The sequence below is a fragment of the Podarcis filfolensis genome (assembly GCF_964270895.1).
Source record: "Podarcis filfolensis genome assembly, chromosome: 3".
Taxonomy (NCBI): Eukaryota; Metazoa; Chordata; class Lepidosauria; order Squamata; family Lacertidae; genus Podarcis; species Podarcis filfolensis.
In genome coordinates, this window is record NC_139606.1 from 39,696,883 (window position 1) to 39,723,838 (window position 26,956).

The 26,956-nt window shown below is 46.3% G+C and overlaps 1 protein-coding gene across 23 annotated transcripts in view; it reads right to left on the minus strand.

Moving 5' to 3' along the window:
• Positions 1 to 25,343, minus strand: part of COL12A1 (collagen type XII alpha 1 chain) — a 116,394-nt gene extending 91,051 nt beyond the window's left edge. For 3 of the 23 annotated variants that reach the window (XM_083608070.1, XM_083608077.1, XM_083608082.1), the window contains exons 1-2: positions 19,332 to 19,649; positions 14,892 to 14,996 (exon numbers count right to left, since the gene is read on the minus strand). In XM_083608070.1, coding sequence (XP_083464196.1) covers positions 14,892 to 14,961 — 70 coding nt within the window. In that variant the 5' untranslated portion in view covers positions 14,962 to 14,996; positions 19,332 to 19,649. Of the gene's footprint in view, positions 1 to 789; positions 1,081 to 1,190; positions 1,365 to 1,694; positions 1,860 to 2,883; positions 3,148 to 4,856; positions 4,914 to 5,534; positions 5,679 to 6,728; positions 6,846 to 14,891; positions 14,997 to 19,331; positions 19,650 to 20,658; positions 21,147 to 25,100 lie in introns of those variants that run through there. The other 20 variants (XM_083608079.1, XM_083608089.1, XM_083608085.1 and 17 more) reach the window with 16 other exon arrangements.
• Between the last annotated feature and the right edge of the window lie 1,613 nt (positions 25,344 to 26,956).

The following is a 26,956-nucleotide window of genomic DNA, read 5'->3' on the forward strand; positions in this document are numbered from 1 at the left end:
TGTACACTTTGGGGTAGAGATTCCTGGTATGAATAATAGTCTAGTACATAGGCTTTATTTCCCATGCCATTTCTGCAACAAGTTAGATGATGGCAAACAGAAGTTAGATTTCTAATATTCCATGGTGGGGAAGCCGAGAGGCTGAACTGGTCCAGGATCTGCTAAATCCCAAGCCAGCACCACTGCCATCAGTTGACAGCATCAGGCCCAACCATATCTTATTAGGCATTAAGAGCCAGTGTGGTGTTGTGGTTAAGAGCGATAGACTCGCAATCTGGGGAACTGGGTTCGCGTCTCCGCTCCTCCACATGCAGCTGCTGGGTGAACTTGGGCCAGTCACACTTCTTTGAAGTCTCTCAGCCCCACTCACCTCACAGAGTGTGTGTTGTGGGGGAGGAGGGGAAAGGAGAATGTTAGCCGCTTTGAGACTCCTTAGGGTAGTGATAAAGCGGGATATGAAACTCTCTCTCTCTCTCTCTCTCTGATATCATGTAAAATATGTACGCAGCAGTAAGTCCTATTGTTGAGTGGAACTTATGCTTAGGTAAGTATGTATAGGATATGAATCTTTGTCCTCCATTTATTTATCTCTGTGCATTTTAGATAAATTAATAGAAGCCCATTTTTTTGCCTTGCAACAGCAGTCCCCAAAGCTTTTCTAAAATACAGTTAAAAAGAAAAATATGAAATTATATTTTATGTCTTTTACATCAACTATCTTTTCCCAATAATGCTTTGTTTTTATGCAATTCAAACACGATTCTGCAATCTTAGTAGCCAATAACTTACCCACTTGAACTTTTACTGCCTGAGTTTTTTCCATAATAGTCACTGCCTCACTGGGAGTCAGTCCTTTCATTGCATACACATTGATTTGGTATTCTGTGTCTGGTGAAAGGTCTTTTACATTAAAAGCAGTAGTCTGAGGTCCTACGCTCAATGAATGTTGCTTGGCACCAGCTATCATTGGAATGAGGTCCACCTTGTAGCCAGTTATTTCACTAGGAGATGGATGCCAAGTGATTCTAATGGATCTTGATGAGACTTGGGTAGCTACCAGGTTTGAGGCAGGCTCTATAGCTGAAAAAAATAAAAACAAAGATCCAGTTGGATCTCAAGAACAAGGAGATTAAATGCTTGATTATGTACACAAGTATCTAGTTCTTGTGAAACTTTAAAATGTCCCTTACCTTCTTCTCCACTGACCAGTTCACCCAACTGTTCATCAACACCTGAGCACACCTGCGAGATTATTTCATTCTGTATATTCACAATGCCATCAAAGTTGGCCACATTAAAAACATGAGTCAGTGAGGGCTGAGAGGCAATTAACTTCAGCTCTTTGGCGACCGCAGCTTTGATTCCTTCAAAAGAAAAAAGTAACAATATGTGAATATGTTTGCCAGTGATACACCAATGCTCCAGATAGCATTTTACCTACCCAGGCCCCAACATCACCAGCTAATGTTGAGTGTCCCCCACAATATGAGATTCAGAGGGCCTTTTCAGCAGAGAACCCCACTCCTGGTTGTGGGACAACCTCCCTAGAGAGCTTCACATAGTGACTTCTTTTATATCCTTTAATTGGCAGGCATACATTTTTCCAAACTATTCCCCAGGTCTTTTAACACAATTTTAATATAATTCCATAATATTTGTACTAATACTTTAATTGTTGCAGAAATCTGACATACCCAAAGAAAACACTTCAACTCCTATGCCCTGAAGTTCTCTTGCAGGGATTTCTACTTCATCTTGAGATTTTCCGTCGGTTATGACGATTGCCACTTTAGGAAAGCCTTTTCTTGCTCCAGCAGATTCAATGAATGTATTCTTAATCAGATAGTCTATTGCTTCTCCTGAAATTTGGAAAAATGGGTTGTAATTTTAAAATCCACAGATGTTCCAAGTTTAGATGAAATTCAAAATTTGTAAAATCAAGAAGGCAGCACAATCAATGAAGAAAAATTATAAGCTCTTGAAACTCATCCATGTTTTCAGCTCTGTGTCCAGCCCAAAATGACAAGGCAAACTGAGTTGATTCTGATGAGGTTTTCATACGTCCACATTGGATTGCACCAATTAATGATGCATCTTGAGCTGGATCAGACTCCCTAAAGCTCTGTGACACTGCATTTTGCTGTAAAATTAAAGCAATCACTGCATTTGTTTTAAAAAACTGACTAGGGAAACACCCTGAATGTGGAGGAAGTGTAGAGTGCAGTGCATGGGTAGAGAGGTCACGGGATATTTTCATGTTGAGGGGCAAGTCCTGGTTTTAATCAAAGTGATTATTTCTCCAGGGCACTCAAACCACAATAATTTGGGGGAGGAGTGTTAGCATCCTTTCTGTTTTCTAACAAAATTTAAAATAAACACTACAATAAAATTGTTTTCATTCTTCTGTTTTTCTACACTCACACAAGTGATTTCTATTTTACCCACCTACCAAATGATAATGGGAGAACCACTGCAGCTATCATTATGATAATTCTCAGGCTTCATCCCCTCAGAAGGGGAAACTATGCCTACCAACTGTCTCTAATTCTGGCAGAAAAAAAGAAAAAATGTAGTTTTTAAAATAGCACAATATATTTTAAGGGTTCCCTGCATACAAAAAAACCTGGTTGGGTCTGCCTATCGCTTGGCAGATCTATTGCCTGCAATTTTCATCCATCAGTTTCTAGATTCCTCTTATAGTCAATTGGAGGGAATGTGAGCTTCAGATTTAACAGAACTAATTTGGACCCAAATAACAAGTCAAATCAGAAAAACAATGAGAGCATCCAAAACAGATCAGGTTGCTTTCCAACATTACTGATACAAGGTGAATTTTGAGAATGGTGCACATCCCTGATTACTATAATATTTAAAAGTCCATACCTGTCATTGTATTGCCTCCTTTGTATGGTATTCCTTTTATTGCCTCAATGAGATCTCTCTTTTTGAAATACTGATTTAAGTTGAACTCAGTCCTTGTATCAGAGCTGTACTGAACTATTCCAACTCTTGTCTTATCTTCTCCAATATCAAAGGCCGACACAAGGGTAACGATGAAATCCAAGATGTATTTAAAGTTATTTCTGCCTACACTCCAAGAGCCATCCACAAGAAAAACTAGATCTGTAACAGCACTGAGGGAACATCCTGAAATATAATTTTATCAAAATTAATGACCATTGCCATACACCCACACAAGTAATGTAGCATAAGTAATGCACTACAAAGAAATATGAGACAATTTTCATTGACTCCTGCACCACCTCCCACACTGACTAGAAGGGATAGTTTTTCAGAGGAAGAATCCACATATTTCCTCTCCTTCCACAAGCAGGAGATTCCATAAGTGAAACTCCACCCACAGGATCTCTGGATCCAACCTATAATATGTATAAAGCCCCTTACTATACAGGCAATATATGACTAAAAATAAAATTGTTTGTTGGCACTTCACAGTTAGAATCAGATTCTTGTTCATTTACAGCAGGCATCCCCAAACTCAGCCCTCCAGCTGTTTTAGGACTACAACTCCCATCATCCCTAGCTAACAGGACCAGTGGTCAGGGATGATGAGAACTGTAGTCCCAAAACAGCTGGAGGGCCGAGTTTGGGGATGCCTGATTTACAGCAACTGTAATGAAGTCCTCTGTGTGGAATGTTAGTATCCAAAATGCATATGTAAAGAGTTAATGGCAAGAGCAGTAGAACTCTATGACATCATACACAGTGGCGTAGCGTGGGTTGTCAGCACCCGGGGCAAGGCAAGTAATTTGCGCCCCCTAACCCGTGGATTTGCGCCCCCTAACCCATGGATTTGCCCTAACCCCAGATGTTGCGCCCGGTGCGGCCGGCCCCCCCTGCACCCCCCACGCTACGCCACTGATCATACACTCTGTGGCAGTTATGACAGTTGGTACAGTTATGGCAGTTAGTAGGAGCAATCTTAACAGTCAGAGCAGCAGGTATGAACTGTTCTGCTGCTGTCTGGCTCAGAGTTAGTTAGTCTGTAACAGTTTAATCCAGTGATGGCCAAATTTGGCCCTCCAGCTGTTTTGGGACTACAATTCCCATCATCCCTGACCACTGCTCTTGTTAGCTAGGGATGATGGGAGTTGTAGTCCCAAAACAGCTGTAGGGCCAAGTTTGGCCATCACTGGTTTAATCTACATAAAATGTTTTAGCAACTTAAGTATCACCCATCTGCATTGTGTATTTTAATCTGCAGCTGCAACTACACTAAGTAAAAGTTACATGTTATTTAAACGTAAATACTCTTTTTATTTAAAGAGAGTGTCTTGTGTAGTTTTTATAGGAGGGGGAAAAGAGAATTAATTTAAAGGTTCAAACGACCCAGGACTGTCTTCCGCATACTCTGCAAATGGGAACTAGAGTCCAATTCCCACATTCTGAACCATAATTTAAATGGTTGGAAAGCTTGAGGAATAAAACAAAGGCTGATAGCTCACCAGGCTAAATTCACTTTTGTCCATAAATGGAGAAAGGAAGATCAAAAGAGAAAAGGAAAATGGAGAGTTTAAGAGTTTAAGGAAACAAAAGCTTGCAAAAATAAGTAAGCAAGCAAGCAAACCAACAAATAAATAAATAAATGTTTTCCTCCTTAGCTACCAGACCTAGCAGTCAGCACAAGGAGTGATACAGACTAGTGTCTGTAATACAGTGATTGGGACAGGGTGCAACTAAACACTCTTTTCCCTGTCCAGTAGACATACCTATTGAGAAAAGGGAAAGGAAGAATTTGCACAGCTCAATGGGCAACTGGTGGTGCTGACTTAGAAAGAACTGTCTCACGTTCCTAATGTCATTTTAAGTGATTTTAAATGGGCAAAGTCACTTACTCTGTAACTGAACTTCTTCGATTTTCTTTTCTGTTGTTACTAAACCACCTGTTTGAACTGGAACAACAAAATAACATAGGATTAAGAAGTATCCCATATCACTGATAAACTGTCAGAATCTAAGGATGTGCTGGGAGAGTATGTAAATAGGGCCAAAAAAACATTTGGGCTTCTCCAGTGATTCACATCCCATTATTCTCCTTCAAATTCAGAACAGATGGGGGCACATTTACTACAAAAGTCAACATGTGGAGAAAGCCTAGCAAAGTCAGAGCAAGGGTAGGTTCAGCCAACATACTGATAACCCCATTTATCTGATAACCTCATTGCAAGTGACAGTTTTCTTGCATGCCTTCAGGTTTTTGAAATATTATTATGGAGGCGGGGGGAATGATGGATGCTTCAGGTGAATGTTGCTCATTACACGACAGAAGCATATGGGGACAGGAAACTGTGCCCAAATAATACCAGGGTCATAGAACCACAGAACTGTAGAGCTGGAAGGACTCAAGGGTCATCAAGTCTAGCTCCTTGCAATTCAGAATCTCAGCTAAAGCATCCATGACAGATGGCCATCCAACCTCTGCTTAAAAAGCTCCAAGGAAGGAGAGTCCACTACCTCCCGAGGGAGACCTTTGTGACTCTCTGGATACATCTAAATCAATAATGCGAACTTACTTGTAAGTTGTCCAGAGACAGATATGCTCTCTTCTCTGTCATCATATGAACTTATCGTTACAATGTATTCAGTATCAGGTGTAAGGTCTGTTAATAAAGTTTGGGTAGCGCTATGTGCTAGGGTAAATTCTCTAGTAGGTCCATCTGCAACACAATATATGTAGAACAATAAACACGTCATAGTTGCAAAGTTTCATTCAAAACAATAAAAGAGAGCTTTTACCTATTTAACAATGAAAGAAATTTAGAAACTACACGGTCACTTCTTTTCCTGAAATAGGTATAGTAGCATGTCCATAGTACAGTGGCCCAGCAGAAAGTGGCTGAATTGCACTGATATCAGAGTGTGGCCACAGAGGTAAAGCTGTCATGGCCCTTCTGCCTACTACCCAGCTACTCTAATGGCAGTTACCCCTGCCACGTTCTATCGCATTCAGCAGGGTTTCCCAAACTGGGGACTGGCGCTGCCACGGTGGGAACATGATCAGGAGGAGGCCTTGCCCAGGGCCTCACAGCTTCAATAGCTGCTGCTCCCCTTTTCTCATGCTTAGGAGGAGCCTGCGTTTGATGCTGCACTTGGCTAGGTGATTTCGCTAGTGGGGGCTTAGGCTTGTGCTAAGGAACGGGGGTGGGGCTGTGGGTTAAACCACAGAGCCTAGGACTTGCCAATCAGAAGGTCGGCAGTTCGAATCCCCCTGAAGGGGTGAGCTCCCATTGTTCGCTCCCTGCTCCTGCCAACCTAGCAGTTTGAAAGCACGTCAAAGTGCAAGTAGATAAATAGGTACCGCTCCAGCGGGAAGGTAAACGGCATCTCCGTGTGCTGCTCTGGTTCGCCAGAAGCGGCTTAGTCATGCTGGCCACATGACCCAGAAGCTGTACGCCGGCTCCCTCGGCCAATAAAGCGAGATGAGCGCTGCAACCCCAGAGTTGGTCACGACTGGACCTAATGGTCAGGGATCCCTTTACCTTTAATGATGCCTCCACCCTCTAGAATTAGTGCACCTGCCAGGAAACCATGCTGAACATGATTACCAGGAATCATTTAGGACAAATTAAAGCTGTCCCTGGTATGCATTTTCATATTGTATTTGGACATACCCCCCCCCCAAAAAAAAAATCAGCTAGGAAAAATGAATGAAATAGAGCAAGACTGCATTATTTGAGGTTTCAGCTTATTAGAAGGCCAAAACTTACCAGCTTCAGGTGTCACTGTTATCCTGTAACCTTCTATTGCATCAGATGGTCTTGTCCATGACATTTGAACACTATGTTCATCTATAATTTTAAAATTCAAGTCTGACGGCGGATTAACTGCAAAAGATTTACACCAAGCAAGAGTGTGTTTAAATGTTGAACAAATGAACATTTTGTTAAATTTTTAAAAAATGTATGTTAAGCAAAGCTTGCTAAGATATGTCTTTGCATAAATTTGTTTCCAACACATATAAGGATATGCTGTTGGCAAAGGAAGGATACAAGCTGATGGAATATGACAAAACACATCAAAGAGAATACACATTACAGAGGACAGCACAGAACATTTGTTTCTTGAATTGCCAAGTCATTCAAGAATGGCCAGCAAAATCAAGCACAATAGAAAACACATTTGGATACATGTACAATGAGTTCACAGATAATAACCACATATGCAAACATTTCACATAACAATTAAAAGAATGTTTTTAACATGCTGGGTGCAATTCGTAGAAGCATGCCAAATCACAACCTGCTTACAACACCATGAGATCACTTGACATTAACACAATAATCCCTTTCAATAAGACATCAAAGAATTTATCGGTCTTTTTAAAAATGGTCTCTGCACATTTGAAACTTTTTTTTATAAAATAAAAGCTTGGCAGAGAAAAAGAGAAATATGTATTTTGGAATGTGGTAAAGATTTGAGCAGTTCAGAGCTCAATTTATACCATATATGCATATATTTGTTCTTGGAGTTTAACCCCTCAGTTCCAAAAAGCTGCCCGAGTGGCTTATCTTGAATCTGCTTATACATAAAATTGGGAATGAAGGGGTTAACAAATTAGAAATTATTACCTATCACATTTAAACTATTATGTATAACTTTTTTAAAAAAAACACATTTTCTGTTTACACCACCTTTGCTATACTATTCCTGAGGTGTAAACTTTTTGTTTATCTTTTATCATGTCCCCTTTGCAGCAGGTGTATCCATACTAAAGAATGGCATTTTAACACAAAATGCCAGTATGGCGTTTACACAACAATGGTTAATTATGGAAAGACAACATCAAGGTATATTTATAGACATTTATTTACAGAATGTATGGGGGGGGGAGGAAACAAGGAAAAGGTCATCAGTGGTCCAAACGAATGACTGCAAATAAATTTGTGGGAGCTAATGAGACGATGAACGGAACAGTACAGAAAGGAATAGTTTACATATGCTATCTTGCAGCATCATGCATGTATGTATATGAAAAGTCAATTTTTTTTATTTTGGTTTAGCTTCCCACAATGGACGGAAGCTTCCATGTACAAGGATCATTACGCAAAGACGTTTCATAGTAATATTTTATAATGATATTCTCATGGTTAAACTGTTCATGCTGAGTCATGCAGGATTTTACTGATTCACTGTCAGTGCATGGTAGGCGTTCTATAAATAACTATTTAAACAAGTCTAACAAAGGCAGATGAAATTCAGCTGTACTTTCCTTTAATACCTCAGATTGTTTGGCAAGCATTGTGAATGAGCCATATCTTGTGGTTTTCTTGGAAGATGTCCATTTTTACTTAATTTGGCCTATTTAAATTTTTAAAAAAACCCAACTTACTGAAAAGTGGGCCTCTGAGCAATCAGTGACAAAATGTTAACTACTTCCAGGGAGATAATTCACTCATCACCTATGACACGGCAGTTACATTGACCACAGAAGCACATCATCAGTGTGCATTGCAAGTGATTCACAGTTTTAAAAATGCATAATAAAATTTCATACAATTAAATGTGGGGGAGCTTGAGGTCTTGAATAAATATTGAATGTATTTTAATGTATGGTCATTTCCAATGAAAATGGGATAATATGGCTTTGTGCTGTTGCTGTAGTAGATATAGTAGTAACTAGAATACATGTTATTTTTCCTATTGTCCATACACAGGCAGTGAGATTAGAATATTAATCTGCATGTACAATTGACTCTTCATTCTGTTTAAGCCAGTCACACTTCTGCAGTCAAAACTTAAAGCATACATTTATATACTGTACCAAAGTCATGCAATAGATGTTAATAGTAGGATGCACAACAATTTAAAGAATACCATTATAAAATATTGTTTCCATAGCAATGGCTCAGGACAAATTTAATGCAAAGGCAGAGACAACTGACCTGAGCATGCTCTTTTTTAAATAATCAGTACATGGGAAAAAAATAGCACCACCAACCTTGAAGGTAAATTGACCTGAAGCAGCAGAGGTCTTAGGCTGTAACTGCTGAGGGACAGCAGCAGCCCACCTTGATGATATCCAAATGACCGGATTCCAGATAAACTGAAAAAACTAACTGTGGGGAAAAGTCTTTAACATTTCAAAAGACTGTAATTTGCTTCGTGAAAACTCAGATGTGGCACTTGGCATATATATATATAGAGTGTGAACATCACTTTTAACTCTCATATGAGATCATCTGTTTGTTTGTAGCAAATTCAACGGCGCAATTATTATTTACTTCCATAGGAGTATGGATCATACATGAGTTTATTCCAAACTTGATCATACATGAGTTTATTCCAACAAAATTCAAAGTTCAATAACCAAGCTCAATAGGGCTTACTTGAAAGTGAAGTGTGATGGGATTGCAATCTATACTTCTGCTAGATTTGGACAAAGGGCACATTTTTTAAAAAATAAATAAAAATACTTCTTGTCAATGAATCTAGAACCTATTGGTTTCTTACAAAAAGGCAGGCTTGCAGCCTCTGGCTAGGATCCAAAGTACCATGCAACTATTTCTGTGCAACTAAAAGATCTTCTATTTCTCAAACAGCATTCCCCTATGCATCATACCTAGCCACTTTTGAAACAGAGTGGTGTTTCTAAAGCAGTTTCTGATGCAGCATAGGTAGTCTGCTTCTGTTTCTCAGAAGCCCACTAGACATGCACAAGCCCTTCATCATGCATAAAGTGATTGATTGGATCCAAACCTGTCTTTTAACTTCACTACTATGGATGACTGAGGAAATCAGACTTCAAAATAGCAAAAGTAAGTAATATACTAATAAAATGTAGTATTCTATGAGCCAATTTAATTACTTTTTTATTACGTTGTGAAGAGTCTTCTGAGTCCTTCCTGACTGTGTGATTGTTTCTAGTCAAATAGCTGTACCAGTGTATAAAATACACTGAAAAAGGGAGCCCACAATGCAATCCTGCACGTGTCTACTCTGAAACAAGTCCCACAGAAATCAAGGAAACTTGTTCCCAGGTTCTCTCACAAATTATTCTATACCACTGAAAGTATTGTGGTAAAGCCAAGAACAGGGGTATGATTTATATTGTTTTCCGCATATTTCTCTCACAAAAATAAACATAAGCAATAGGTTGTCTTTATATTGATCAAGTTCACACAACTGTTAGCATTGTAAACATACGCTGACTAGTTAAGATGAGGAACACAAGCCCTTCATGAGGTTGTCTATTTCTCACATTGGTTTGGGTATCAAATGCAATAAAAATTAATCAAAAGACAGCATTTTTACAGGTGACACTATCTGGCTACTCCTTGTGAATATCTAACGAGATAGGAAAGCAATATTTAAAGGAAGGCTAGACTCAAGCTACCAAGCCATGACAGAAATGTATAGTGGACTATGCCCATGTCGTGTGTGTATGTGTGTTTTTTTATTTAATATTTAAGGAATAAGGAAGAGGTAATTTGCTATATAGCTGCTAAGTAGTTGTATACTGGCTTACTTCTTAACATGCCCCCAGTAACGCAATGGGTCCTTGCCTCTGGCTGTTAATCAGAAAGTTGGTGGTTCGAGACCACCCAGGGACACCTATAGGCAGTATTCCTGCACTGTAGGGGGTGGGACTAAATGAACATTGGGGGGGGGGTCCCTTCCAACACTGCAATTCTATGATTCCCCCAGCAGGTGAGTTGCTGCTACTTACCAGGAGGAAGAGGGGAAGGCATCAAGAAAGGTAATGTACTACCTTGGTGGTTCAGCCAGCACATCTGCCATTCCCCAACCTCACCACCATCTTGCCCCTCCCCCCCGCAGGTAGGCAGCAGCAACAACTCACCTGCTGGGAAGTCAGGTAAGTGCCTCCACCTTCTGGTTCTATACTCCATATGATCAGAGCTCTAAATCAAAGAGGAAACAACCTACACATGAAGAGCACAGCTTTAGACATGCTCCCCTAAAGCATAGACATCTGGGGAGGTGGGGGGGAGGGCCAGCAGTCAGAGACCCACTCATGGAGGCTTACCTTAAATTTATCACCTCTCTGAAAGTCTGTTCAGTGCCAAGTCATTATTTCAGGTGAAAACTCACATGGTGGAATACTCCCCTCATGGAGGAAAAAAGAATATTCCAATATACAGAAACCAAACCCTGGCAGAGGCACCCCACTGATAATCATCAGGTTTGAGGGGGATAACAGCACCTATTGTTGCCCCACTGTCCCAAATTGGGAAGAAGAGAGCTCAGAAAAAGCTGCTTCTTACGTCTTATGTTTCACCTCCCCGCTGTGTGTGGCTTTCAGAGGGAGAGAGTGGTATTATTAGCTGATGTTCTAATGCTAGATGAGTATCCCCATCTGCAGGTCCTAGTGTGCACCAAAAGGCACAGAACTGCATAGAAGGATATTGTCATGCTCGCCTGAATAACCCAGACGTTGGTTCTGCATTGGGGGTAGAAAGAACTGTAATTCTAGAACGGGGGGGGGGGAGGGTGCTGAAAACATTTCAAAATTAATTACTGCCTTGTAGAAACAAGTAAACCAGTCTGAATTTAGCTGGGAGGGTTTACACGTTTTTATCAAATTACAGTGCTTTGGGCTGCTAGGAGATACATCTAAAACAGCAAGCTTCTTTCAGTTTTATACCCATTTAACAGACACGGTCCCTCCCCACCAAGAATTACAGTTTCTAGGTTTCCTTTGAGGGAAAGAACTGTTTTAAAACCAGTCTGTAGCAGGGCAAAAAACCCAATGTCTGTGTTGTTTTATGAGATACCAATATTTTGGTTTTGTTGCAACCTATAATAAAATCAGGAGCCAGCTAGAAGCTGAAAAGCAGTAATCATTTCAGATCTGCATGCAAAAAAAAAAAAAAGGTCAAACCACCTATACTGGACTAGTCTCAATGACTTCTGTGGTCAGTGATTGGGAATTGTGGCCTTAGGTTAGAACCAACCATAAGTACAAGTCAGACATTTGAGGTCATGTATGGATTGGAATGTTGGTTTGGATTTCGATACATTCAGTTAAACCACATCTTATCCTTCAACACAGATTTCCAAAGGCTCCCAAGCAACTTGAACGAGATAGATAAATACATACTTGATGCATATCCCATCAGAGCGGCACACGCTACTCCCAAGTTGCATGCATTCAGTTTGTACTCTTGCATGCCATGACAGCATCGTGGTGCTATGTCCACAAGTAGTCCTTTACTTTGTGTCTTCGGCTGTAGCCAGGATAATGTTATAGAGTCTCCAGCAGGACCTCCCGCAACAGATCAAATGGGGAAGTGGCACAGCACAACCACCACCCTCCTCCATGGAATATTAAGAAAGAATGGAGCATGCAAAAGGTCTGAAATCTGCTCCAGTGTATCAAAGGCTTGTCTTGAAACACATCCACAATGAGAGGCCACATGTGCCCCTCACCAGGATTTGTAAACATATTGCCTAAATGCAGTTTACCGTAAGTCTCTTCTTAACCTAAAGTATTTTTTTCTTTAAACACTATTTATGGGCACTGCCAGGATAAATATGCTGCACATAGATTGCTAGAGGCTGCATCCTGGAAATTTCATTCGTGTCATTTTTTGAGCATCATCAATGAACATGGCACTTCATAGCATAAGAACACAGAAGAAAAGGAAAGGTCCAGGCCCCAGGGTGTATGCAGGGGGTGGAATCTAATAGTAGGAAGAAAACAGAAGCAGCAGAGTTTTGGATAGTGGTGATGGCACCGAGATGTGACAAGGCAAGGCTAGAGAGAAGGGTGCAGTTGTCAACAACAGAGATGACCAAAGTTTAAACAGACTTGAAGCTTCCAAAATTGGATGCAGCAAATTACAATCTATACAGAATAAGATACTGGAAAAGTCCCATCAGCACAAATCCACAGTGCTGGCAATATTAGCTACTACCTCCCTCTGGATGCAGCAGCAACAGTACATAGGTTTTTTTTGTCAGCTATGCAGATTAAGAACAGATATGCAAAAATTCTCATATATGTGTAAGAATCAAGTTACCAGACTACATTTTTACTCTTGTATGAAAATTTATGAGCATTCAGTGCTGCCCAGTACAATGCTAACTGTGTGGTTAACAAATCTCAATGAAGAGTTTTGAGTAGAAGAATGTAATGGATGAGTTCATGGATAAATTAAGGAGAGGTTTTCTTTGCTCTGTTTCTATTTCCCCAGTCAGCAATGGTTTGCTGTGCACATGTTTGATCTGAATATCCCCTCCTTCACAGCAGCAAAGCATGGATTTGTTGTTGGATTACAACTCCCATCATCTTTGACCATTGGCCATGTACCTTGGGCTGTTGGGAGTTGGGAATCCAGCAAAATCTGAAGAGCTCTAAGTTCCCTATCCCAGCTTTAGGTAGACTGTTCACCACTGGTGTTGCCACTGAAAAGGAATAATAATAATACTAATAATCTGAGAGGTTGAAAGGAGAGAAGGGAAAACCCTTCACCTATTTAAAGTATGTTATGTGTGATGTTGTGTGTGATGGCAGCATGGGGATGAGGAACCTATGGCACTCCAGATGTTGCTGGACTTCCACCATATGGAGAGCCAGAGGTTAGTCCCACCCCTGGGACAGTGGATATGCCAGGGGTCATTCAGCACTGCCTGAGATGAGAAAGGGAAATCCCAGGTTAGAGATTTTCTTTCTCCTTTATGAGCACACGTTCTAAACCAGGACTAAGACCTCTGAGGCTCTGGCATGAAGATTCCAAGTTACTAATCTGACAAAACTTACTGTGAGGACCACAACCAGCACTGTCCTTAGCCTCAAGGAGCCACTTGCCTCAGGTGGCAGTGTGAGAGAGACATCAGAGTGACATGCACACACCCTCCCTCATATGCCCAAGGCCCTCCTGGACCACCAGAATGAGTGTAACTATTTGCATGCTTTCTGAGTTCCTGGCGCCAGCAGCTGCCTGGCCAGGCACTTTGGCATGACCTCAAGAGACTTGGGAACGATTCTCTGCAGCACCTGCAGTAAACAGCCATTACCGGCACTGGGGAACAATAGCCCAGAGTTTCCCAAACTTGGATCTCCAGCTGTTTTTGGATTACAATTCCCATCATCCCTAACCACTGGTCCTGCTGGCTAGGGATGACAGGAATTGGGTCACCAGCTGTTGCTGGACTACAAGTTTGGAAAAACCTGTAATAGCTTTATCCCAGGCAGCAAAACAGTTTTGAGGTGCCTTGCTGAAAGCCAGTCTCCTCTGTGTGAGAAAGAATGGCAGGAATGTCATGTTAATTCTAAGGATCTGGTTATTGCTCCCTACACAGGAGCAAGTGCAATGCCCCACATGTTTGACTCATTAGGAAAGACTTCCCACCTTCCTCACCCATTTAGCCCCACCACCATTCAGACAAAGATGCACAGGTAGCCAGATTCTGTTGGAGTACTTTATTTTATAAAGGGTTTGTTTTTTAAGAAGAGAAAGGGGGGGAACTGTGCATGTGTCTATTATGTATTCACAGTACAAAGCAAAGCAATTAAGCATCAGGAGGGCGTGTGCGAACGCTCCAGGGTTTCTCTGGCTTATTAAGGAGAAGGTTCAAGTTTGTACAGGTGTCCTCCTTCTCCCCGGAGGGAGGGAAAGAGGAAAGGAGGCCACGGGAGGGCAGAGGCCAGCTTCTGGTTGCAAGGAGACATCCAGTGTGGACAGCACACTGGGAAGACAACAGAGAAGAGGAAGGAGAGTGGAGCTACTCAGCTGGAGTTGCTCTCTGGAAGTAAACAAACCACAGAAAGGAAGGAAAGGGACGGAGGGAGGAAGGGAGAGAGAGGAAAGGGGGTTTGGTGAAGCACTCACACGTAGAGAGAAATAGTTTCCTTCTTTAATTCTGCACCATCACTTTTTTTCCAAGGAATAAAGGAAGGGATGACTTACCTTCAGCCTCTGTCACACAGAGGAGAAGAGCACACAGGGCAGCAACTGCTGCAGGAAGCCTCGTCTTCATTGCTGTCGATTTGGATCACAACCACATGAATGAATCTATTGGAAGAAAAAGAAGGAAGAGAATCAGCATACATTTCTTTCAGTAGTTTAAATGGATGAAGAGAAGAAATCACATAGCACCAGAAGGGAAGCTGCTGAGCACTGAGCAGCTACTATACACCTCTGTTCCCTCTTAGCTCTTTTTTTTAAACCCAGTGTTATACATAAGATGGGATGCGGGTGGCGCTGTGGGTTAAACCACAGAGCCTAGGACTTGCCGATCAGAAGGTTGGCGGTTTGAATCCCCACGATGGGGTGAGCTCCCATTGCTCAGTCCCAGCTCCTGCCAACCTAGCAGTTCAAAAGCACCTCAAAGTGCAAGTAGATAAATAGGTACTACTCCGGCGGGAAGGTAAACGGCATTTCCGTGCGCTGCTCTGGTTTGCCAGAAGCGGCTTAGTCATGCTGGCCACATGACCCAGAAGCTGTACGCCGGCTCCCTCGGCCAAGAAAGCAAGATGAGTGCCGCAACCCCAGAGTTGGCCACGACTGGACCTAATGGTCAGGGGTCCCTTTACCTTTATACATAAGATATGGATCACATCTCTATTTGAAAGTGCTTTAATGATCAGCTGGGGTTTTCCCCTGCTTCATGCACACTGCCACCATACATACTATGTTCCCTTTAAATATCCATAATGTCTTGCCAGCTAGAGCCAAACTAGAAGATATATTAGCTATGTATCGATGCCCATAAGTGCAGGGAATTTTCACTAGAACTGGGGGCAGGGGAAACAATCCAAGATGGCTATGTATGGCTTTGAATACCAGCTCTGGGAATCACTATTAAGGAGAGTGCTGTTGCCCTCGGGTCCTCCATCTTCCTATAGACATCTGGTTGGCCACTGTGAAAACAAGACATTGGACTAGAAGGGCCTTTGGCATGCTGTAGCAGGGCTCTGGAGGGAGTAGGTATCCCCAGGCTTCAGTTCCCATCTAGATTAGGATGCCATATCTTCAATTTGCATTGGCAGTGGGGTGGGGTGGGGAAAATTCCAGTCCTTCCAACTTGCCTGTTCATCCCATCTGATCTACTACTGGCAGTGCAAAACCATCATCCATGTCAATTTCACGCAGTCTTTTGTAAAAATAAGTATTTGAAGTGACCAGAAAGTGGCAGAAGGGAGAAGATCTGCTGAAAGTTACATGAATTGGTTTCCAGCTGTGCAGTGGTGGATTTAGGGGAGCACAACCAGTTTGGGGAGCATCAGGGGAAGCTCAGTAGCACTGCAGTGGATGCTGCAGAAGACCCCAGAACGATTATTTAGAATGGAGCGTGAGAAGAGAAAGGACACCGAATTCTGGTGTCACACAGGGCGCCGCTGAAATTTGAGTCCCCAAAGTGTGCCACTGAGCTACATGATGAATGATTAATAGATAAACTCCTGGACAGATCAGAGACCAGCAATGTATGGCTCAAGGGCCAGATTTCATGCAGGTGGGGAGAGCCAGGAAGGAGAGGAGGAGGGAAATAGGGAGTGAAGCTGAAACAGACTGAGTGAGGAAAGAAAGTCTTCTTTAAGTAGTAAGTTTAGGCTTTTTGGCAAGAGCAACCTGTCCCTCTTTGGCAGCCTTGTAGGTGGTAGGAAGATGGAGAGACAGAGAGAGAAGGAAGTATCAGAAAGAAAGAGAAAGAATGAGACAAAAAGGAGAGAAAGGTAGGCAACACCCAGTTTTGGCTCTGGCCATGCCCACTTCTGGTTTTTCCCACCACAACCCCAAGCCTCCTGACAAATTATCTCCAGAGAAATGTAGAGGTTCTGTAGCCCTCAGTGTTGAGAAAGACAGGCATCCTTTAGGGAGCGGTATAGCTGGAGCATATCCTTAGGAGGCAAGGGGGTCTGAAAGCAGGATTTGGTGCTTGTTTGTTTTTCCTTTTCCCTTCCACTTCCCTTCTCTTTCAAAAACTTTGCCCACTAGAATGGCTGGAGGGTAATTCATTCTTAGGGAGGCAGAAGTGTGTAGGCAAAAATGTCTAGCTTATAAAATGCAACGCCTGTTAAAAGAAAGTGGCCAAAGAGGCTATTAAATGGAAGACACATCCTCCCAAGCATACACAACTTCTGCTTTTTTAAAGAAGTGCTTTGCAACTGACACCAATATCCCAGAAAAACTGGCATGCAACTTTCTGGCATGGTCATCTATAGATTTTCTAAAAAACAGACACGAGCAAGAAGCATTTTTTGCCCTTCACACATGCACACCAACAATAGGAGAGATAACCGAAAGCACTTCAACTGGCATGCATGAAATCTGAGGCCTTGGAAGTGGTGGGGGATTCCATCTGTATCCTCCTTCCTACCCCTGACCCAGAGCAAATGTAGAGGCCAGCCATGAGTTCCAGCAACTGCTAATTCAGAAGTTTCATCTCTCTCCCAGCCTTCCCTTTCACTGGCTCCAATTCAGCTGGGAATTTTATTTGGCTCCTTTTTCGTAACTGTTGAAGCACTTAAGGATGACTTTAGAAGTCTAGGGTAATTTGGAAACTGCAATAAAAACACTCTGCCTACAAATATGCAGCTCCTTGATCCCGTCCCCCTCGCCTGCCTGCAGTAAGGTCTGAAACAAATTATACACAAGGGGATGTAACATACCAATGAAACCCAACGCCTAGGTCTAGCACCCCTCTGACGCAGCAGCTTGATCGGGGGTTTTTTGTTCACACAGATGCAGAGAAAGGAAGAGAACTCTAAAAACACAGTATGGAGGTGAGCAACAGAAGATGTATTTGGTCTAGAAATATGCAGTTGGCTGCAAATCTACAAACCACTTAACTCTACTTATTCCTTTGAACAGTTCTGAAAGAACTCATTAACTAGCCCTACTTATTGTTAACGGAGCATTCTGTGTGTATTCCAAGCAAGCAAGAGAAATGTGCGGAATTCAGCAAAGGGCGTGGAATTCAGAAGCTTTACAAATCTCAGATTTCACTTTTAACCAAAAGAAAAAAGTGGTTGGCGGGGTGTTGTTTTGGCTGAAAACACAGACGCAAAACTGTGGGTCCCGTGGTCTGATAAAATCTCCTGAGGAGAAGGGAGAGAAAGCCTTAAGAGGATGTCTAGTAGCCAAGGTACACTGCATTGTTCTTCCCTGCATCCAGCAAAACATATTTTCAAAGTAAGAAAATCTATGCAAATATTACATTTGTGTAATTTATACCGGTTGCAGAACTCAGAATTTTGCACTGAGGCAGAACATACTGTATACTAAGAAGGGTTTTTTTGGGGGGGTATGGGGGAGTTAAGTGATGCTTTTCCTTGTCAATACTTGATTTATCGATCTATTGCAGGCTGGGTGGCACCCGCAACACATTTACCACATTATAAACGTTTAAAAGCAGCAGTAAAATATATATTTTAGCATCAAGGAGATTTTTGTATTTCCTCTCTGGAAAAAAAGCTATATGGGTGGTTTTTAAAAATCTACTTGCTTAAGACCTGGGAGATTGGAAGATCCAGCACAGACTCTAAATCCACAGTGATCAATGCTGCAGTCCAGTGCACACTTACTTGGGAGTAAGTCCCATCCATAGGATCAGGTTGGCAGTGTGCCTAATTCTGCATTTAACTGTACCCTTCCTACTGGGCCTTGAGCCAAAGTTCATTGTCCTGATAGGCAAATCTAGTCAAGTTTAATGGTCTTGCAGAGTTTTCAGAGCATCCTTGTCTTCACTCTGAAGCAATACAAGGGAGCCAATAAGGGGGGTGGGGTGTTGAGTGATATAAACCCCTGAAACTTTCGCACACAAGTCTAGACTAAAAGGCTCTTACATAGCCCAAAATGAGAAGCGGAGACGTTTGTAACCCGTATAAACGAAGCATCCGAGATCTGGTGTATTTTTTAAAAAAGAGGAAATACCCAACAGCAACTTTTAGCTTCAGCTTTTCGTTTACCCATTCCCGCGAGAAGGAAAGGCGCGAGTAATTAAGCAATAGACTTGAATCACTGATAGCGCTGCCAAGACCAAACCACAAAGCAAAACAGCTGGCGTAAATCATTAGGCGATTAACAGGAGGAAGAAATAGTTTCTGGGCTATGGAAAGAGATGTTTTGTTTTGTTCTCTTAAACACACACAGCCAGAAGGTACGTTTAATCGCTCTGCGAAACTGACAAGACTCGACAATACCTTCCCAGTTCCTGCCCGAGACCTGACGCTCAACAGAAGCGCACAGGCAGCAGAAGCGCCTGCTCAACGGATGCTTTTAAATATATATAAATATACCCCCACCCCAATATACACACACGCGGTGCTAATGCAACCGAGAATCTCTCGCTTCTGTAGCAGCCAGCCAACGTGAGCGATCTTGTTCGTTGCTCTTCTCATTGCCTACCTGCATACATGCACGCGCACGCTCTCCTCTCCAGCGCTCCACTCGTGAGCGCGTCTGCTCCTCGGCCGGTGCGCACCCAGGAGGCATTTAAAGCAGCGAGCTCGAAGGAGGACGCGGCTTCTATCCGGGGTGTGTTTTCTGAGCTTCCAGCGCCACCTGCCGGGCAGAAGCAGCAACGCAGCTACTCGCCCCCGAAAGAACCCGAGCGGAGCCAAAGCATTATAAGGAGATATATTCCCAGCGCCCCCAACCCGCCCCGGCCGCTCCTTCCAGACTGGAGTTCCCACCACCAACACCCTTCGAAAACGTTTCTCTTTTTAGTTTGGCCAAAACGCTGATCCGATCGCTTAGCAACAGTTTCGCTGACTTTTCTGCTTTCCACTGCACAATTTATGAGCTGCCTTTCTTGAGTTGGCAGCAGCCAAGGAACGCCGCCGCTCTGAATTTATTTCAGTTTATTTGCAGTCACCCGGACCTTGAGAAAAAAGAAGCAGCAGAAGCAGATCTCTTTCAGACGCGTCGATCCCCGGCCAGAGAATCATTTCGCACACAATGAAAACAAAACGCAATCTTGCACACACAAAAACTCGAGTCCAAACCTGCAAACGTGAGCGATTGCCCCCACAACAAAACTACCAACTGGAAAGGAGAAACTTACATATAAGGAGCTGTTACACAGCCAGAGAAGGCGCGGTATGAGGGCGAGAGAGAGACAGAGAGGCAGAGAAAGCTTCCGACGCCCAGCCAGTGTGAAGCAGTTGCGACCAGGGATTTCCCTTGCCCACGTCGAGGGGGATTCCTTGCCCACCCCCAACTCCCACTCAGCTTGATAAAAATGGGGCGCAGGAACTAAAGATCCCCAGGGACAAACGATGCGCGCCTTTCTTTTTAAACGCCGCTATTCTAAGCAATCGCCAACGGAGAGAAAAAGGCAGCAAACCAGAAACTATTTGCGTGTGCAGCCTTTTCAGAGCCCAGAACTGCAGAAGCAAGAGCTGATGAGAAGCCGTCGGGTGCCACGCTCGTCTTTGATTCCCTCCCTCCTGAATCATCTGCCCTTTAGGGGGAAAGCTGACCGGAGACCCTCGACGACCTCCTGCCATCAAATCCGAGGACATCGCCCCCCGCGCGCGCGCCCTATAAAATCCACGCTTCCACCGCAGGGAGCCCGCGCGCTCCGGCTCGCCCGCGCCGCCAGCCCCGGCGCACCAGCAGCGCCTCTCGCCTGGGGCGCCTTCGCGCGCGGGCTGCTGCTGCTGCTGCTGCTGCAAGGGCTCGGCCGGCACGAGGCGAGAAAGGGCTCCCTCTCCGCCGCGCGCGCACAGACCTGGGCTGGCGGGGAGGGCGGCGGCGGCGGCGACGGAGCCGGCTTCAGGAAGGAGGCAGCGGCAGCAGCGGAGGGAAAAGGTCTTGGGCACCTTGAGGCAGGGCGCGGCCAGAGGCAGGAGCGGTGGCGGCGTCGAGAGGAGCGGCGGCTGCTGAGGCGCGAGGGGTCGCTCCGTCCGGCAAGCCTCGCCTTCTCCGAGTGGGAAGAGCCTCTCGCCAAGCGCGCTCCTTAAGAGAGGGCTGCTCCCAACTCCGCGCTCCCCTCTCGTAAGCGGTTACGAAACGGCGGCGGGAAAAGGTGGACGGCTGCCACGGGATGAGCTAGGCGCTCCTCTCCTCTCCCCTCTCCGCGCTAGTAGGGGAAGAGCGAGCAGCGCCCGCTCGCCTGCTTGGAAAGGGGCGCATACCTCGCCGCATTCCTGAGGCATGAGGAGTCCCGCGCGAGCGCAGCCGCAGCCCCCACCGCGGAAGGGCTCGCGGGGAGGGGGGAGGCAGGCAGGAGGGGGGAGGCAGGCAGGCAGGCGCGGGGGGCGGGGGCGGGGAGGGGGCAGCGGCCGCCCAGCCAAGAACACACGTAGCTGCTGCTCTCTGGGCTCCTCCGCGCCCCAGCCAAGCAGCAGCAGCAGCCGCGAGGCCGTGGCTTCTGGCTGAGGCGGGGGCCGGATGGGAGCCCAGGACAGAGAACGCAGCCAGCCGCTGGGGACCTCCGGCGCTTAGCTCGCCCCCGGGAGGCTGGCGGGGGGGGGGAGGGGATGTCCCTGAATCCACAAGAGGAAAGATGTGGTCTTCACTGAGAGAAGTTTGAAGTGGAAATACTTGCGGGAAATTGAAGTGACCCTGAATTTCTTGGGAGCATTTATTATTATTATTATTATTATTATTATTATTATTATTATTTTGCGCGAGGGGATTATTTCGTGTGGGGAGCTCGCGCATTCGGGAGTCAAGGGGTGTGAGACACGCGCCTTTCTAGAAAGTCCAAAGTCTCCTTGGGCATTCAAAAGTTCTGCAAACTCGCGGGTGCGAAATTGAGTGAAAAGCAGTCATCTGTACTTGGTGAGCGGGCCGTCCCAAGCGCACAGGATTGCATTCCCTGGTATCGGGGAGAGAGGGGGGGAAAACCCTCCCTCGAGTGTGAAATTTGCTGGGAACCCGGAGAATGCTGTTCTCATGCGGGGAAATTAAACGTTGAGGGACGCCCTGAGGAGAGACCAAAACGCACGGGGTTTTCTCATCTCCGGTTTTGACGCCGCCCTCTTTCACACGTTGCTCACCCATTTCTAACCAGTGTATACTAATCCTTCTACTGCAAGGTCGCCCTGCACTCACCCACCCTTGAAGTCATCACCTATAAAAAATAAACAAACACAACTCAGGCAGCGGCTGCCTAGTGCATTTCTTTGGCTGAAACTGGCGCGCTGCAGCTGAAGTATTTGGATTCCTGTCGGCTCGCAAGTCCCACTGGGGAGGGAGCGGGGCTTCCACCCGACTTAAATCTTCATTTAGTTTAGTTTGAGGCGGAAGGAGTAGCAGGAATGCAAGGTCCAAGTTTGACCAGCCATCATTTCCTCAGACCCCGGAATGTGGCGCCTCGCCTCCCGCGCCTTTCCTCGGAGGGAGAGCGCGCTTCTGCTCGCCGGCACGTGGGCCGGCCGGGCAGCCCGGGATTTTGGGCGGGAAAGGCGGGACAGAGCCTGACGAGAGGAGCTGCGCGAAGCCCGACCTTCGTGGAAGTTTGGGGGGGAAGCCTTCCGAGAGCGCTTCTCGTCATCAGCTCAGCAAAGCACACTGGGCAACCCAGTCAGATGGGCGGGGTACAAATAATAAAAACACTACTACTACTACTTGACAGCCCTTCGTGCGATTTTTACAGCCCATTCGGGGAGGGGGTCTTTCCTTCCACAGCAAAGCATTAGAAAAACCAAAAAAAGTCTCGTCCTCAAAAAAAAGGTGCCTCACACCGAATCAGTCCGTCTGGTTCAGTATTGCGTCCACTAACTGGCAGCTGCTCTCTGTGGGTTCCGACAGGGGACATTTCCCAGGCCGACCTGGAAATGCTGGGGGTTGAATCTGGGTCCTGCAGAACAGATGCTCTGCCGCTGCGCTACGACCCTTCCGCATTGTGAAGCCTCCAGAGGGGCGGCCTGTGCGCGCGAGAGAGCGCTGCCGAAACTGGGTCTTTGACCCGGGTGAAAGAAAGCCTAGTTTGGCCCCTGCCCAAAGTATCCCTAGACATATACAATGTGCCACTGAAAGGAAAGGTGGAAGAGAGAAGAAAGGTTGCCACTGCGTCTCCCTGCTAGAACAACGCAGCTGTCTCCCTGCGAGGGGAAAGTGGTGAGAAAGAGTCGAGCGGCGCTTTGGGAACTCCCTGGCTTCCGCCCGCTTGTGCCCTAGGCTTTATCCCCGTAGAGGCAACGGGGAAAGTGGACTGTATCCACCACCTCCTATTTCCACCAACAGGACGCCTAGGCAGGACCCAGCGGCCTGCGGTTAGGCTGCTCCGCTGAAGAACCTTTAACGCAGCCGCTCTTCGCTTTCGGGGTAGAAAAGCCATGATTAGGACCGCACGGGAAGAGGGAGCGCCAGCAACTGCCTCGTCGGCCCGTGAAAAAACCAAAGTGAACAGCTATGCTTTTTGAGAACGCTGCAGAACAGTCACCTACAAGCTCGTCTACGGGCCCGTGCCTTCTCTGAAGGTCTAGCTCTCCTGGCTTTTTTCAGACTGCGAGCTGAGGGCTCAGCCTGACTGAGACCTGCTCCCTGCTCGTAGAAAACGAGGGCGCAAGGGAGCGAGGAACACTAGACCACTTCTCCCGGCCTCTAGCCTTCTGTGTGCGGGGATCCATCCATTGACTTGATGATGGACAAGCATTCCATCAGTTAGGCCTCCACCTGGTGCAGCCCAGACACGGGTCTACCGCCTCAGCCCTGGAAAGATGGGAAATGCACGCGTTTATCTTCCTCACGCTCCTTAGGCTAAAAACAGAGAAGCGCAAGAGCCCAGCAAAGGGTGTCGCTCCGCACAGCGGCAGATCCATTCCACACCATATAGTTAAAGCACATTCGATGCACGTGTGAGGCGCATGGCCTCGCCCCCAAAACAATCATGGAAGCGCTTTCAATGTATGGCGTGCATTTGCACTAAATCCCATAGGAGGCGGGGTGTTTATAATCCTCGCAACACTACCCCAAAAATTGAAATAATCCCCTTCCGTGAGACACAGGCGCAACTCATCTTGGCCAAGCTCGTGTCCAGAATCTACCCGGGAAGCGAAAGAATTCTGTATGTCTCTGGTGGCGCAGCGCACACCTCAGAATGAGTCCACCTTGATGCGCGGGCGCGCGGGCTGAGTCCTGAACCGCAACGTGCATCCAGCTACAGAAAAGGGAAAGTGGGCGAGAAAGGGAAAGAGATCCTGGAAGAAAAAGGATAGGTGGACAGCCAGGCACTCCGAAGCTGTCCCTCAAAGGCTCTGACGCACAGCAGCATCTCACCTCGCGGTGCTGCTGCCCTTTGCCTACCTATAGCCAGTCGCTTTTGAATTATGGTGCTGGAGGAGACTCTTGAGAGTCCCATGGACTGCAAGAAGATCAAACCTCTCCATTCTTAAGGAAGTCAACCCTGAGTGCTCACTGGAAGGACAGATCGTGAAGCTGAGGCTCCAATACTTTGGCCGCCTCGTGAGAAGAGAAGACTCCCTGGAAAAGACCCTGATGTTGGGAAAGATTGAAGGCCCAAGGAGAAGGGGACGACAGAGGACGAGATGGTTGGACAGTGTTCTTGAAGCTACCAGCATGAGTTTGACCAAACTGCGGGAGACAGTGGAAGACAGAAGTCCCTGGCGTGCTCTGGTCCATGGGGTCACGAAGAGTCAGACATGACTAAACGACTACAAAAGCCAGTCGCGCAGGGTGGTGTAGATACGCCTCCCTTGCACCTGGGAGAAACGAGGCCCGTTTCCCGCTACCCTGCCCGTGCTTTCTCTCGGTCCCAACGATGCATCAGGCGAGGCTCCTTCTCCCAAGCCAGTGCCCCCCCCCCCTTACCTGGGTTTGGAAAGAAGACTGGAAGCGCGGGGCGAGCAGGAAAAAGTGGCCCCGGAGGCTCCGCTGCGCGCCTGCCTCCGCCCCCGCGCAGGTGTGCCTTATTCTGATTCCCAGCCCCTCACCCAAGCGCCGGGCCGCGTTGCAGCACTACAGGCGGCGCCAAGGCGAGGAGGCGCAGCATCAAAAAAGACGCCTTTCTTCGCGCCCCCCGCGGCATTCAGGAGTCGGGCGGACCCGAGAGACAGGGGTGCAGCGGGCAGGGCGAGACCCGGGAGGGGGAAAGAGGGGAAGAAAGGCAAAAAGAGGAGAGCCCGGGCCCAGCAAGCCTCGTCTCCTGGCGCAGACTCCCCGATCCTTCCGACTCCCGCCTGGACATTCAAAGCAACCACGTACGCGCTGCTCGCCGCCGTCGGTCCTTTGCTCCGCGCGGGTTAAGGCTCAAGATTATCTCCAGTATTTCTGCTGCTGCATCTGCTGCGCCCACCGCGCTCTGCTGGCCGAGGGAAAGCTAAGCCGCCCTTCCGAGATCGAGAGGTCCCAGCTGCCCAGAACTGCTACATCCAGAGAGCTCCCACTCAGGCACCAGAAATGGGCTTCCTTTTTGCCAGGGACCGTTTAGAAGGGCTTCCCTTTAACCCTCCTCCGCGCGGAATTGTACGTAGGAGGGGAAAAGCGGAGCAAGGTCCATTTGTTGTCCAATAGCCCTCCCTAGTGGCCACTGTTGTTATTACAATCAACAGGAAATCTTGCCATATCCATTCACCTTTCCATCTGGCAATAACGGGTTGCTAACAGCTAGGTTGGGACGCGGGTGTCGCTGTGGGTAAAACCTCAGCGCCTAGGACTTGCCGATCGCATGGTCGGCGGTTCGAATCCCCGCGGCGGGGTGAGCTCCCGTCATTTGGTCCCAGCTCCAGCCCACCTAGCAGTTCGAAAGCACCCTTAAGTGCAAGTAGATAAATAGGTACCGCTTTATAGCGGGAAGGTAAATGGCGTTTTCGTGTGCTGCACTGGTGCTGGCTCGCCAGAGCAGCTTTGTCACACTGGCCACGTGACCCGGAAGTGTCTTCGGACAGCGCTGGCCCCCGGCCTCTTAAGCGAGATGGGCGCGCAACCCCAGAGTCGGTCACGACTGGCCCGTACGGGCAGGGGTACCTTTACCTTTAACAGCTAGGTTGGGACGCGGGTGTCGCTGTGGTCTAAACCACAGAGCCTAGGACTTGCCGATCAGAAGGTCGGCGGTTCGAATCCCCGCAACGGGGTGAGCTCCCGTTGCTCAGTCCCTGTTCCTGCCAACCTAGCAGTTCGAAAGCACGTCAAAGTGCAAGTAGATAAATAGGTACCTCTTCGGTGGGAAGGTAAATGGCGTTTCTGTGCGCTGCTCTGGTTTGCCAGAAGTGGCTTAGTCATGCTGGCCACATGACCTGGAAGCTGTACACCAGCTCCCTTGGCCAATAAAGTGAGATGAGCGCTGCAACCCCAGAGTCGGCCACGACTGGACCTAATGGTCAGGGGTCCCTTTACCTTTACCTAACAGCTAGGTTTGGGGTGCTGTTGCCTGGCGCAACAGCATCAAAGCCGCATTTCCTTCCACCACCCCCCTCACTACACGGCAAGAACTTAAAGAAAAGTCTCCAAGTTAGTGGGGGTAGAATTGGATGACATTGACACATACCATAGACTCCTGTGAGGGCATGAACTATCATGCCAAATCTCATCAGGATGGTTGCAGTACAATGCAGTACACCTACATTGGCAGCTTTTACAGCTTGGGGGTGGGTAAAAAAACACCATATAGGTTGTCACACTATATTCCTAACTAGATTACTGAGGGCATCGACTTAGTAGAATGATGTTTTTGTTTGGAACAGATTGGAGCCCCTAAGGCAGTTGGTGTCTTGTGTGCCTCTTTCCGGCAACTCCTGCAGCCAAGCTGGTGCCAAACGAATAATTCTGCTTTCCTTTGGACCACATTGGCAAGGCCAAGGGGGTGGGATGGGTCTCATTGTCTGCTTTGACTTCACCTCCAGAAGTGCACTCCATTGTCTCTTGAGACAGATGGATGCCAACAAGCTACTGATTCAAGAGCCTGTGCTCCAGGGGACGCCCCCCCAAAAAAATCTTGCCTACCTCATTATTCCCAACAGCCTAGATATCTATTTGCAAGGCAACCTGAATTATTTCGTTGACCTGGAATCTATCAGATCATATATCCATCATGGGGACTTAGACTGTCCCAACGTCGGAAC